Source organism: Nothobranchius furzeri, chromosome 3 (assembly GCF_043380555.1).
Source record: "Nothobranchius furzeri strain GRZ-AD chromosome 3, NfurGRZ-RIMD1, whole genome shotgun sequence".
Taxonomy (NCBI): domain Eukaryota; kingdom Metazoa; phylum Chordata; class Actinopteri; order Cyprinodontiformes; family Nothobranchiidae; genus Nothobranchius; species Nothobranchius furzeri.
Window position 1 is genome coordinate 86,769,876 of NC_091743.1, and position 14,082 is coordinate 86,783,957.

Genomic DNA, 14,082 nt, shown 5'->3' on the forward strand with positions numbered 1-14,082 from the left:
TAATCTTACCTTGGATTTTCTGAAAAAGCATCAGCTCTATCTACAGACACAAAGCCAAAGTCGAAATCTTCATCTGTCACTTCCTTCCTTGTGTTCATTTCAATTGGGTCAATGTCGGATACATATTCAACATAGAGCCAGTTGTCTTGAGAAGATTCAACAGAGACACAACCAGACATATCTAATTCCAGGACCCTTCCGACATCGTCCTTCTCTATGGTGATTTTTGGTTCATCTGTGGTGGTCCAACTTTCAGTGATTTTGTCCAGAACCTGTACTGGATCCCTTGGACAGTGTGACTGAGGCAATACCTCTTGCATTGCTTCTCTCACATCTCTCTCTAACTGTGATACAACTTCTCTTTTGGCTGAATACCGACATCCTTCAGAGTTCAAACATGAATCTACGTCTGCTGAGTATTCCTTGGTTGTATCATCTGGGTTTGTCTGAGCCATTTCATTCTCTCTGTTTGCCAGTGGTACTTGAACTGGCCAGAGATGTCGCTTGGTTCTTTGTGATGGAACAACAAATTCTGACTGTTTTTCTTTGGCTGCTGTAGGACTCACTGTATCAGCTTTATCTTCTAACTGCAGAGATGATGAAGTAAAGACATTTTTCTTTACTTTTTCTTTTTGTTCAGTCATGCTAGAGGGTCGTTGTCTCTTTAGTTCTGCACCTATCCATTCTGTAAATACAGGTGATTCTGTGGAAGAATGAAGATCTTTACTGTGTTCCCCTACTGATGAGGAAGTACTCAATCTGAGACCATCTTCTTCTTTTTGTGCTACCTCACTATGGGATGCGTGAGATGTTCTCTCTGAGGATGTGCAGACATCTGTGAAGGAGCCACGGAGGTTTTTTTTGGTACGAGGCCGTGGGACAGGATAAGTAGTTTGTTTGGTCTTTTCCACCTCTTCTGTCACATCTTCTGCCTCTTGAGTTGTAGATGAATCAAAACATGTACCAACTGCTGGCTGCTTTTCTTTTTCCAAACCAGCCACAGTAGTGTTGTAGCGCTGGATTGGCTGAACAGACTCTTTATAGGAAACATTCACATTCTGCACAGTGGTTTTGTCCCTGGTGTTTCCGCCTATTGCTAGTTTTGGAAGATGAATCTTCTTGATGATTGAAAGAGGGGCTTGTTTAATCTCTGCATTTAGCCTTGAGGGGATGCTTTTCATTTCCTTTACTGTTTGAGAACCAATCTGAGAATGTATGAAATGTTTGTTGGGCAAATTCAAGTCGTAGTGGTAGTTATCGCTGTCCATTGATTCAACTGGTTCTATGTTTGTCTGAAGAGAAGGACTCAGACACAACTCAGGAACTAGGGATTGCTCTTTAGCCGTCAGATTGTCCTCACCTTTTATTTGAGTAAGAATATTGTTGGTGGCCTTTTCGCTGGGACTGACAACGCTCTGCAATGGCTCAAGACTATCTGATGTACTAGAGCTTTTATTAAAACGATTGGGAATAAAATCCAAACTAAACTGGAGTTTTGTGTCACAGGGAAGGGTGGGATTAGAGGATGACTCTGTAGGAATTTCAAAAGGAGCCTCCTTCTTTTTGGTCTGAACTGAAGGTATGCCATCCAGTTGTTGGTCTGTTGTTTGACTATCTTTTCTCCTGCAAGGCCTTATTGGAGCATAATTTCTCCCATCACACTCCCTTGGCTTAGCTTGAACTTTTCTCTTTGTTATTTTAATTTGTTGAAAACCAGCAGCATCAGTTTGTGGTTCCACACAACTATTGTCGTGATGTTCCGAAGATCTGTCCAAGAGAACATCAAATTGGACTTTGTTGTTGGCATCTTCAAGTGATTCATTTGATGATGGCTGAAGAAAAGTGGCAGAAATTTCTTTCACACTTGTTTGTTTGAGGCTTTAGAGAAAAAGAAGACACACTTCAGAATCAGCTTTTCATGATGCCTGAGAAGCATGCATACTTCCTGACCAAAAATAGACTGAAGTTGGATGCCATGTAAAAAATGTGGACTACTGTGACTCTACATGCATACTACAATTTAAAATGCTACACACCCAAACATGAAAAATACTTTTGTTAGTATCACCTTTAACAACTGCACATTCAAAAGAGTAAAAATGTTAATAAAAATACACAAAATAAACAAGTTTGATCAAAAATTAGAAAGATGTAGAATCCACAGCATGCAACCAAGGAGTCTTATCAGCACTCGACCTTGCTTAGGTTTGGAAGACATTGTTCTAACCACACCTTGTTCTACCCCAGCCTGGTGTGTTCCAAGCAGGCACAATGGTGTCTGCCATACGTTACTGTCTAAGAGTTGTCCTGTTTGTTCACCACTTTGTGAAAGTTCACTTATATCTGTCTCTGACAATGAAGTCTATCTCTTCATATTAGATACCACTGTCGGTATCTGACGATGGAAAAACTGATTATTTACGTTTCACTTTTTTGGCTCAATGCATTTTGGATAGTCGTTACCGTGTTTAGTGTAAATACCCTAATAACTCACCTGTCTAATCTCGAGTATAGCTAGTGATCAGATGTAGACAAAACTCATCTGAGCAAATTGTCACCCTGTCTGTTAGATGCACATGTGGCAAGGTGGAGAAACGAGGGCTCGGGCGGGACTTTAACCCCAGATTCCCAGGTGAGAGTCACGCTTACTAACCAGTCAACCAAACTAATATCCCCATGGCCAAGTAGCCAGGGCGCACACTCAATCGGGATACAGTGACAGGATGCTCACCCTATCACGCACAGGAGGTGGTGTGAGATCAGCTTCTGCGAGCCAGAAAGACAGCTCCAGAATGAATGCTACAGTTTCATAACTACGAGGAATTGATGGGTAAGGATTACTGAACAAGCAGGCAACGACACAAAAATGAGAGAATATTAACGATCATAAATAAAATTCCATCCAACAGTAGTCCTGTTTTACTTTACTGCAAGTAAAATAAATAAAAACTGAATAGAGATGTACTAGTTTGCATTTAGGGAGATCCACTCAGTTGCATGCTGTAAACTGTCTTTCAGGCTAGTCTTAAACTTACCTCTTGAGGAAAAAACCAAATATAGCCACTGAAAGTGTTTTTCTTCTACTGTTCCCTCGATCTCTAAAAGCTCCCAACAAAAGACTTGTTTCCAATGATGTCATGAGTTCTTCCCTGTCTAGCTTTCCTTTGCTGCTATATCATCTTCTAGTGATTGTCTAAGGACCAAAGCAGCGACGCTTTTTGACTGTAGTTCATAAACTCGTGTGGTATGTCAAAAAGACCAATGAAATAGGCCTTTATAGCATGCTGAGTTTACAGAACTGTACATGCACCGTACAGTTAGTGGACTGTTGATGCATACAGTCTGTTAGACGAGCATTAAACCCATTTCATGGCAGAAAATAGCACTAGGCTTCTCCACTTACCTGTTATCTAGATACACATCTATACTGTGCTTTAGATCGATGCTTTCTTCTGTTATAAAAGTGAATACATGGAAACATAGGATAGTAACCAAATCTCAGGTGAGTTTATAATAGATTAGATTGAAAATGAACACCATAAACGTCTCACCAAATGTAGTCTCTGTGCTCTGGCTGATAACCGATGAGGAGGTAAAGCCCCAAACTCCTGATTGAGCTTCAGGTGGTTTTTGCGAAGCATACTTTCCAGCAACAGAAGCTGGTAGCATAAGGCATGTTTTAACCTGTGATGTGTACAGTTGCAAAATACTGGGGAACCCAGGACTCTGAGACAGTCGTGGACATGATGAAGCCATGGAACACATATACTTATTGTCATTTGGCTCTTGATGACATTTAGCTAAATAAAATGCAGAAGGAACTGTTTCCTTTTGCTGCTTATCATATAAAATCTTGTAGTATTTCCGTTCCAGTGTACTTTCAGAGCTAAGTCGTCTGACTGAAGGAAAGCCTGGGACACAAGAACTGCATGGAGCAGAAGTGTATAAGCTGATCATGTCCATAGGCCTGCTTATCTTCTGTGCAGAGGCAAACCCATACACTCTGGCCTGTTTGGGGCAGGTTGTTACTAATATCCACATACTTCCTTTATTGTTGAACTCCAGCTGCTCCAGTCCAGAAAGTAAAATAAAAGGTCTGGTCCTGTCGTGAGGTGGTGAATGAATTGGTTCTGTTCCACCAAGCCACTCTGTGCTTTGGACTACATTCAATGATGCACATCCTTTAATAAGTGAAGCACTGGAGCAGCAAGGTACAAACTCTACTGCACTTGGTTCCTTCTTAGATGTAGGTTCAGGACTGAAGGGCATGCAAAGCACTTTGGAAGCAGAAGGAAAGCCTGGAAAACTGGATTGTCTTGGGCAAGAAGGAGCCAATAGCTGCATGTTCTTTGGATTTTCTGTGTAAACTGGTGAGTTGTCAACATTCAGCTGAACAATCCTGTTTGGATGTAATATCGATAAACCCAGATCAGAGGCCCAGTGTTCTTCTTGTTGCTCTTCCAGTGATGGAAATCCTGGAATGATGGAAAATATGGGACACAGAGGCAGGAGACTGACTACATCAGGTTGGTAATACTTATTTTTGGGATTAGGAATAGATGGGAAACCATTAATACTTGATGTTATGGGACAGGACGGTACAAGGGACATGTTTCCCTTCACTGTCCTCCTTTTGCATTGCTGGCCGAGCAGAAAAGAGTGCTTGTTATTCATTTTTGGTTCAAACAACGATTCCTTGCTTGTTGTCCACAACTGTGGAGAACTAAATGATGGAATTCCTGCTATCTGTGAGACTTTAGAAATTGAGCTTGACAGGTTCACCATATTTGTTACTCTGCTTTTCAGAATGGAGGGAAAACCAGGAATACTTGATTTATTTGGACAACTTGGTGTCAGAGAAACACTTTTTATATCTCCTTTACGGTTTTCCAGCAGCAATACAGACTTCTTTTGTAACGTGTATTTCCATATTGGCTGATGATCGGCTGTCCAGTCTTTGTTACCAGCTTTCTGGATTGATGGAAAACTAGCAGATCTAGAGACGGGTGGGCAAGATGGGAGGAGATGGACACTACTAAGCATTCTATGGATTACCATAGGAGTCAAAGCAGAAGGAAACCCAGGTGTCCAAGCTTGTTTAGGGCAAGTTGAGACTAATGCTGTCATGATCCCCACTTCATCATTATAAAGTGCATTTTCCATGGTGACTGCATTAACCTTTGGCTTTGTTGCTGTTAAGGGTTTGTAATTTGCCGCCCATCTTTTGCTCTCGTTCTGCACCAATGATGGAAGACCTTCAATGAGTGAGATCTCTGGACAAGAACCTGACATGCTGATGTGGCCTGTTCCAAGGTGTACTGCAGAGGCTTGTAGAACTAAGGGCTTGTCTGGGATGTTAGAAAGCTTTAGGAGACTAGGGTTCATGGCTCCCACATGTTTAATTTCACTCCCTTCTTTTAGAAAGTCTGTCTTCTTACCAAGCTTGGAGTCCATGTTGTTTTCTGAAAGTATCTCCTGTTGAGCTATTGGTGGTTTATCAGTCAATGCAATGTCTGAAGACGATGTCTTATGTGGAATTACACAAAATGGAAAAACATCTATCCCACTTCTTTGATGAGATAAACTGTTTTGGCAGACCGATGGGAAACCTGGAGTCATGGATTCTGTTGGACAAGTGAGTCTGAGTAAGGCCATTCCTGCTTTGTGTTCTTTACTTTCTTCTGAAGCAAACTGTGCAAAATTTTCATTTGTTTTCATTTTTTTCTCCCAGATTCCTTGGTGATCTATTTTCGAGGGCGTTTCTTCCTCATCAGGAGAATTGGAAGGCATCCCGGGAACGTTTGAAATTCTGGAACATGCTTCATATGTAAAGTGTGTGTTGCAAAATTCAGGCTTTGTGTAATCATTCATAGATTGTACACCACGATAGGAAGAGGTCTTGTCCTCCATTTGTTTTAAACTTCGATGTAACAGAAGATCAGACTCAATGATTGGGGTAACGGTCGTCTCATATTGGGTTTCTGGAGCACATTCAGTGTCCAGAGAAAATTCACTAGTTTGTTCATCTGTAGCAGGAGATTTAAACGTGCCACTTACAGTTGGACATAAAAGCAACAAGTCTCCCACTCCAGCCTCATGGTTTGTCCTCATTTTATTATCATTTCCAGTGTGACACACCGTGAAAGTACCAACTGATAAGGTTGGACTACGAAGTTCCGTCTTCGATGTAAGTTCAGGACTGGAGGGCCTTCCCAGCAATTTGGAAGCCTCCAGAGAAGATGGTGTTGGCACCAAATTGGTCTCCATAGTTTGTTCATCTTGTATTGGAGTTTTTGTTTGAGAAACTGTATCCTTTGAAAGTTTATCACAATTGATATTTGGATCCAAAGTCAGCTGGAATACTGAAGCTCCATCAGTGGAAGAACATTTCAGAATATTGCATTCTGTGGAACCAGTAGTTGTGATATTTGGCACGCTGTACTTAACAGCTGAGGGAAAGCCTGGAAAACTGGATTGTCCTGGGCACGAAGGAGCCAATAGCTGCATGTTCTTTGGATTTTCTGTGTAAACTGGTGAGTTGTCAACATTCAGATGAACAATCCTGTTTGGATGTAATATCGATAAACCCAGATCAGAGGCCCAGTGTTCTTCTTGTTGCTCTTCCAGTGATGGAAATCCTGGAATGATGGAAAATATGGGACACAGAGGCAGGAGACTGACTACATCAGGTTGGTAATACTTATTTTTGGGATTAGGAATAGATGGGAAACCATTAATACTTGATGTTGTGGGACAGGACGGTACAAGGGACATGTTTCCGTTCACTGTCCTCCTTTTGCATTGCTGGCCGAGCAGAAAAGAATGCTTGTTATTCATTTTTGGTTCAAACAACGACTCCTTGCTTGTTGTCCATAACTGTGGAGAACTAAATGATGGAATTCCTGCTATCTGTGAGACTTTAGAAATTGAGCTTGACAGGTTCACCATATTTGTTACTCTGCTTTTCAGAATGGAGGGAAAACCAGGAATACTTGATTTATTTGGACAACTTGGTGTCAGAGAAACACTTTTTATATCTCCTTTACTGTTTTCCAGCAGCAATACAGACTTCTTTTGTAACGTGTATTTCCATATTGGCTGATGATCGGCTATCCAGTCTTTGTTACCAGCTTTCTGGATTGATGGAAAACTAGCAGATCTAGAGACGGGTGGACAAGATGGGAGGAGATGGACGCTACTAAGCATTCTATGGATTACCATAGGAGTCAAAGCAGAAGGAAACCCAGGTGTCCAAGCTTGTTTAGGGCAAGTTGAGACTAATGCTGTCATGATCCCCACTTCATCATTATAAAGTGCATTTTCCATGGTGACTGCATTAACCTTTGGCTTTGTTGCTGTTAAGGGTTTGTAATTTGCCGCCCATCTTTTGCTCTCGTTCTGCACCAATGATGGAAGACCTTCAATGAGTGAGATCTCTGGACAAGAACCTGACATGCTGATGTGGCCTGTTCCAAGGTGTACTGCAGAGGCTTGTAGAACTAAGGGCTTGTCTGGGATGTTAGAAAGCTTTAGGAGACTAGGTTTCATGGCTCCCACATGTTTAATTTCACTCCCTTCTTTTAGAAAGTCTGTCTTCTTACCAAGCTTGGAGTCCATGTTGTTTTCTGAAAGTATCTCCTGTTGAGCTATTGGTGGTTTATCAGTCAATGCAATGCTTGAAAGACATAATGGCAACAGGTCTACTACACCATCTTCATTTTCTGCCTTCATTTTTGTATCATCATTAATGTGAAACTCCTCAAAAGTACCAACTGGTGTTGGGCCAACTGTTTCTGTTAACATTTCTGCTTCAGGTTCTTTTTTGGTTTCTTCTGAAGTAGCATTCAGGATAACCTCCCTAGTTGAAGAATGCTTTTCAGTTGCCTTTTTTAAGTCCAGCACAGGTATGCTTCCTGCTGTGAGCCAATTCTGTAACTGAAGCTCAGAATCAGTGCTCTGGGTCTGATGCAGTTTTGTTGCATCACTGAAAACTGGGCATGGGGACTGTTGTAAAACCACGTTCTTATCTCTAAGGAAAAGATAGAAATAAAAATACGGTCAATGGATCACCATTAGATAAAAACAATGTAAATATGTCATACAGGTCTCACACAGGTCACACACACTGGATTTGCATGCCAGTAGGGTTAGATGCAAAAGGGGTTTTGGTTTTCCAAAATATGCAAAAGAAATGTACAACTTTTAATTTACGAGTATCAAATTAAAAAAGTCAAAGAACTTTTCCAATCATGAATTACAAATCCGAAACCCCTCCTTTCCTTCAAACACATGATCTTTATTTTATCCCACACAGATGGTCTAAAGCCTAGTTTGTACTTCTCCGTCAGCTCCACAAGGGAGAGACTCACACGCACTGACAGAGATGTTTTGCTCTAATTTATACTTATCCATCTGCATCGGTACAGAGACACGCAACGCCATTATCCATTCTTGCGAGGGCTCTACAGCAGGCTCGCAAGAATGGATGGAGTTGAGCCCACTTTTCTAAACGCAAGCTTGTGATTGGTCAGGACGCCGCTTTTGTCAACATCACCGCCATTACGCCCCCCCCCCAAAAAAAAGATAGTTTAAGATATCTAGCGGCAGACACGGAGCAGCTTGAAGAATACCATGTGGAAAACTCTAGAAATACAAACGTTTTATTCACCTGTGACTGGAGGAGTAAAAAGATACACAGCAAGCATTTTATTTGTGGATGGAAATGATGGGAAACGTGGCTTTAGAGGTGGCGAGTGCATGAAGAGGTGGAGGAGAATGAGGGACAAATTTGTCCGTGTTAAAAAGTCTCTTAAATACAAAAAGCGCAATAGTAAATGTGCTATCTTGGACCGGATAAATGACAGAATACCACAGGACAGCGCAACGCCCCCTGTTGTCCTGGTGGGGGATTGTTTTGCAACGCTCTCAGGAGATGAACCAAGGAGATCATCATAGACTTCAGGTGTCACGGTTTGAGGTGAGTGGGTCCAAAACTAACAACTGTGGAGTGCTTGACTGCAGGTGGGTGGTGTGGCAGAACGGGCCCAGCTGCTACCAATTCCTATCGGCACACCTGGCCTATTTAAGGAGCTGGCAGATGACTACACAACACCGGATGATTACTCACTTTGGGTTCAACCTGACTGTGTGACACTAGTTGCCTTTCGAGCCCTGCTAATCTCTGAACCTTTCGAGTCCCGTTCCTAACCTCCTCTCCTCCCCAGGTTTTCCGTTCTTGGCTACAACCAACTCCACAGCTCTACCATAATCATCTTGGAACCATTTCGAGTCCACGTCTGCCAGCCACCAGCTGTCCCACTGGTCCCTCAGACCTCAGCTCTCTCCTAGAGCCCCACGTTGGTGGCGCTCATTCTGTTTTCCTCAACAAATCTTTTTTTTTTTGTATTTGATGTCATGTTGAGACTGATTCTTCATGTCGTGGGTCAAATACGTAAACCCAAACATGTCAGAATCATCCGACCACCAGACATACATGACAGAATTAGTTTCTCTCAACATCGCAGCTACTCTGGGTAGACATGAGAGGACCATACAGACCTTGTTGGAACCTGTTGCCGCATCCAACCAACGCCTGTCCCAACTGGAAGAGTTAGTCCAGCAGATCCATGTCAAATTATCCTCTCCAGAAACTCCAGGGCAAAACTCTGCCGACACGCCTGGAGCGCCATCTACCCCTGTAACATCATCGACACAGCTCTTCCAGGTTGCCAACTCACCCCGACCGGAAACGTTTGATGGTGAGTCAGATAACTGCCAAGGCTTCCTGCTTCAATGTAGGCTAGCTTTTGATCGATACCCAACTAGGACTGGGCAATATAACTATTTTAGACCATTTTACAATCTACACAATTGACGGTCTGTCAATTTTGAGAGACCTTTTTATCACGATTCACAGTTCTGCTGTTTAATTTCTGCCTCTGTATGTAAAGGGAGCTTACCTTAACCAATTGGAGTGATTCATGGTAATATTAGAAACAACATGGTAACATGAACAAACATGGCATCGGCTGCGGCTGAGAGCAACAATGAGGTTTTTGTTCCAAAGAGAAATGCCTCGTCCATTATATGGAACTGGTTTGGTTTTTCACCAGATGACAAAGAGCAACGAAACATAATTTGCAAAGTTTGCAAGGAGTGTGTCAAGGCGAGTGATGGCAACACCACAAACTTGTTTAATCACTTGAAAAGAAAGCATCCCAAACAATACAATGAGAGCCAGCTGGCAGCTAAAGCTAAAAAGCCCGCGGCTGCAGTGGCAGCGGTGGCCAGTGCTTCTTCCAGGCAGCAAACGCTAACATAAACACTCACAAAACTGACTCCCTATGACAGAGACAGCAGACGATGGAATAGCGTGACAGATGCGGTGACGTACCACTTGGTTAAAGATTTGTGTCCCGTGCGAACAGTAGAAGGAGAGGGATTTAAGAAAATGATAAAAATATTGGATCCGCGCTACGAGTTGCCGAGCCGCAAGTATTTTTCAAACACCGCCATTCCACGCATGTACGCTGAATGCAAAGAGTGTTATGAACTTGGCAAGAAAACTGTAAGGCCACCAGAGCACAGTAGGCGGTAGTAAACAGTTTGTATTAACCTGAAGCGAAGAGGAGACGTTACCGGAGTTCAGTTCAGGTAAAGGCAGAGTCGAGGGCAGGAGTGGGTCGGAAACAGGATGATATACGAAGCAGATTCGAGAAGCAGGCGAGAGATGTGATCGAGGACAGACGTGGATCGGAACCAGGCTGTTACGTGCAGTGCCCCTTTTTGGCTACAAGGTGGCCTCAGTGGCTTCTGCCTCGCCTGTCTCCCGGTGCTGAGCTGTGGGTGATTGAGCAATCACTTGTCAGCCGTTAAACGCTGCTCCCAGCCACCAGTTTAGTGAGGAGGTACAGGGAAGTGTGGGCACGGAAGTGTTCAGACTTCTCTCTTCTCCTCGTGTGCTTGTGTGTGTTAGCTTCGTGGTGATTTAGTGACTTAGTGATTCAGATTTGTGATAATTAGGATTTCAGATAACTTTGACTTTGGACTGGCCTTCGACTCCCCTTTTTGGATTTCCCCCGAGCGTCTCTGCTTACCAGGACGTCACTTGATTAGTTTAGCGTTTTGTATATATAGTGAATATTTTAGTTGGATATTTTTCCTCCCAGCCCTTTTGGCGTGGCGCTTTATGTTTATCCCTTTTCCCTTTTGTAGGCTCTTTGTGTTTGTAATAAAATCCTTTGTTTGGAGACACATTTACTTTGTTATTATTACTCCTACACACATCTCTTACTCCCTCCTACACATCACTCCTAGCGAGCTGAGGGACGTAACAGAGTGGGGGCTCGTCCGGGATGTATTCTATTTTATCCCGTTTTTTAGTGTGTATAACAATGTTAACTTTGTTTTTTGTGTCCCTTAGAGACGGAGTATGGCAACCTTTGATTTGTCTGCGTTTGTGACGGCTTCTTCGCGCCGGCTGCTGAAGAGTTGCCGCAAAGCCGATCTGCAGCAGGTTGCCGCCCACTTCAGTTTGTTAGTCCCGAAGCAGCTAACCAAGGATGCACTTCGCCAGCTGATGGTGGATTATCTGGAGACTCAGGGGATTCTACCTCCTCCATCCCCTCCTGGTGTATCGCCGCCTTCTTTGGATGAAGAGCGGGAACGGCCTGACACAATGAGGGAGACCCCTGCTGCGGAAGGATCTCCGCCCACCTCTGCTTCGCCTGGAGCTAGCCCTTCTCGTTCCCCGCTAACTGGTGCTCGACTTCAGCTTCGCCTCGCTCGTCTTAAGATACAGGCTGAGGAAAAGACGCACGAAAGAACTCTCCGACACAAGCTCGAATTAAAGGGCATGGACACTGAGGTTCGCCTCCGAGAAATAGCACCACAGATGAGGACTCTGGAAGCCGCCGCTTCCCCGAACCAGACGGCTGCCGACTGTCCTCCGCCCTCGTCTTCGCCTCCCCATGCTCTGCACCGAGACGCCTCTCCATCTTCTCCCAGTTCCACCTCGTTACCACCCGAATTTGACGGTCAGCCTGGCGTATCTCTGACTCAGAAGCTCTGGTGTTGTGCATAGTTAACTCCGGTTGTAGCTAGGTTGCTACCTCCATTAGCTTAGCTCCCAACTCCGCGTTAGCTTTGGGTTAGCTTCAGGTTAGCTTGTAGATAGTTCGACCGGGTGTCGTCAGTTGATCCCAGCCTTACAACCCCACCCTCAGCTCCACCTCTCTTCTCTTTTGTGGAATTGTCTGGGCTTGACGGAACCTGTGACACGGTCAAAATGGCGGTGGTGGCCACCTCCCATTTCTCTTCAAAAACATGTTATTGGAGCCTATGGAAACCCACTGTCCATATATATATGTCGATGCTCAAAACCCCATTTCAATATTTGAAATTGTACCAACAAAAAAGTAGACCCCGAGACTCTCTTGCTAAAATTCAGATCCCTGATTGCTTCGAGACATTTTTGAAACTTCTTTGTGAAGTCTGTGCATTAAGTCAAAATAGTCACAGTCAACGACAAACTGGTTAAAAGTGATGAAGACTGAACAGTTCCCAAATTCTGCAAGAAATTCTAAACTTTGCAAAAACATATAAGTGGTCTCTAGACCCAGTATGTCCGTGGGCTTCACCTGTTCTCCGTCTGCTCCCGAGTCTCGGGACCCTGCTCTTCTGAAAAAGTCAGTTGTCCTGTGTCTGGAACCACCCGTGACCCTTTCTACTTAGTTTTCTGAGTAAGAGTGGAGAAATGCGAGACAACTTTGGGAGGATTTGGAGACCTGATGGTGAATACATTGAGATGTAATTACACCATCAATCCCACACGATCCAGCCCTTTACAATCTTCTCTGATCCATTTCAGGACTAAATCATTGTTTTCTCTATCCACCCAAGAAAAAAGGAGCTGAGTGGGGCTGTCTAACAGCTGGTGACACAACTCCGCTCAAACATTATTAGTAGAGTGTGTCATGCCATAAAGGATCCTTTCATGTCATGAAAACCTCCAGAATCTGTGAGACCCAATTAACGAATCACTCTACTCACTCTGATGATGATGTGACTCTTCCAGATGTTGCTATGGAGCTTTCTAGCTTCTGTCCAGTGGATCTGGGGTCAAAGGCTAAACAGAAGCAAAGGTGTTATTAGGGCAGTCATGTGATCAGTGCATGTTGATCTGAACAGTTCACCTGGAGGTATTCCACCCTGGCTGTCCTCCTCACTCAGCGTGCTCAGATGTCTCCTGATTTCTAGGAGAAAAGAGGATTTTACACATTACAGAACATATCTGTGATGATTTGCTGAAGAAGATGCGTTTCAGGTTTATTACTACCACACATGAACTAGCTCTGTTAACTGGGCAGGATTCTGTTCTTTTACCTGGATCCTTCTTATCAGAAAATACCCTGGTTTGGGATACATAAGGCTGGGGAGGAGATGCACCAGAAAACATAAGGGCAGCGGGAGAACCTAGAGAACCAGGTGTGGACTTGTCTACTGTAGAGGTGGTCTCATCAGGTCTCTGGGTAGCAACATATCCGGTCTCTCCCTGTGCTTTCTGATCCACAGACTGAGCAGCAGGCAGAGGGAAGGAAGCTGGCAGGAAAAAGGAAGAGGCAGGATAGGGAAATGTCAGCAGCGTGCTGATGTCTGAAGCAGGAAAAGGAGAGGAGATCAGGTGGAGCAGTGAGAGGACATCAACCAGACAGACGGAAAGGATGACAGATTTTTCTTTCCTCGTATCCTAAAACTGAACGTGAAACATAAACAAAAATATAAGAAAGTGTCAACAGGAAAACACCACATCTCGTCTTCAGCGTTATACTGTTACGGTAACCTTTATTTTAAAATGTTTGTAGTTTATCTTCAAAGAAAAGTTAGATATTTTGGTACTTGTCTTCCTGTCCTCAGCCTCCAGAGCTGAAAGCTTGTGTGTGACTTCTCACCACCTCAGCTTCGCAGAGCTGTGAGTTTTGTGTAAACAAAGATTAGATGTGGAGTTGATCATACTTGTTTAGACATCAAACTGTGCTACTTTAGAGTCTTTTCCTTTCATTAATCCTGCTTGGATCACTCTAA

The 14,082-nt window shown here is 43.5% G+C and overlaps 1 protein-coding gene across 15 annotated transcripts in view; it reads right to left on the reverse strand.

The window, feature by feature from the left end:
• ehbp1l1a (EH domain binding protein 1-like 1a) overlaps positions 1 to 14,082 on the reverse strand; it is a 65,320-nt gene that overhangs the window by 13,598 nt on the left and 37,640 nt on the right. For 12 of the 15 annotated variants that reach the window (XM_015958102.3, XM_015958099.3, XM_070549683.1 and 9 more), the window contains 6 exons: positions 13,384 to 13,599; positions 13,194 to 13,253; positions 13,051 to 13,126; positions 3,552 to 8,029; positions 3,404 to 3,452; positions 10 to 1,878 (listed from right to left, as the gene is read on the reverse strand). In XM_015958102.3, coding sequence (XP_015813588.3) covers positions 10 to 1,878; positions 3,404 to 3,452; positions 3,552 to 8,029; positions 13,051 to 13,126; positions 13,194 to 13,253; positions 13,384 to 13,599 — 6,748 coding nt within the window. The remainder of the gene's footprint in view (positions 1 to 9; positions 1,879 to 3,403; positions 3,453 to 3,551; positions 8,030 to 13,050; positions 13,127 to 13,193; positions 13,254 to 13,383; positions 13,600 to 14,082) is intronic. The other 3 variants (XM_015958106.3, XM_070549684.1, XM_070549681.1) reach the window with 1 other exon arrangement.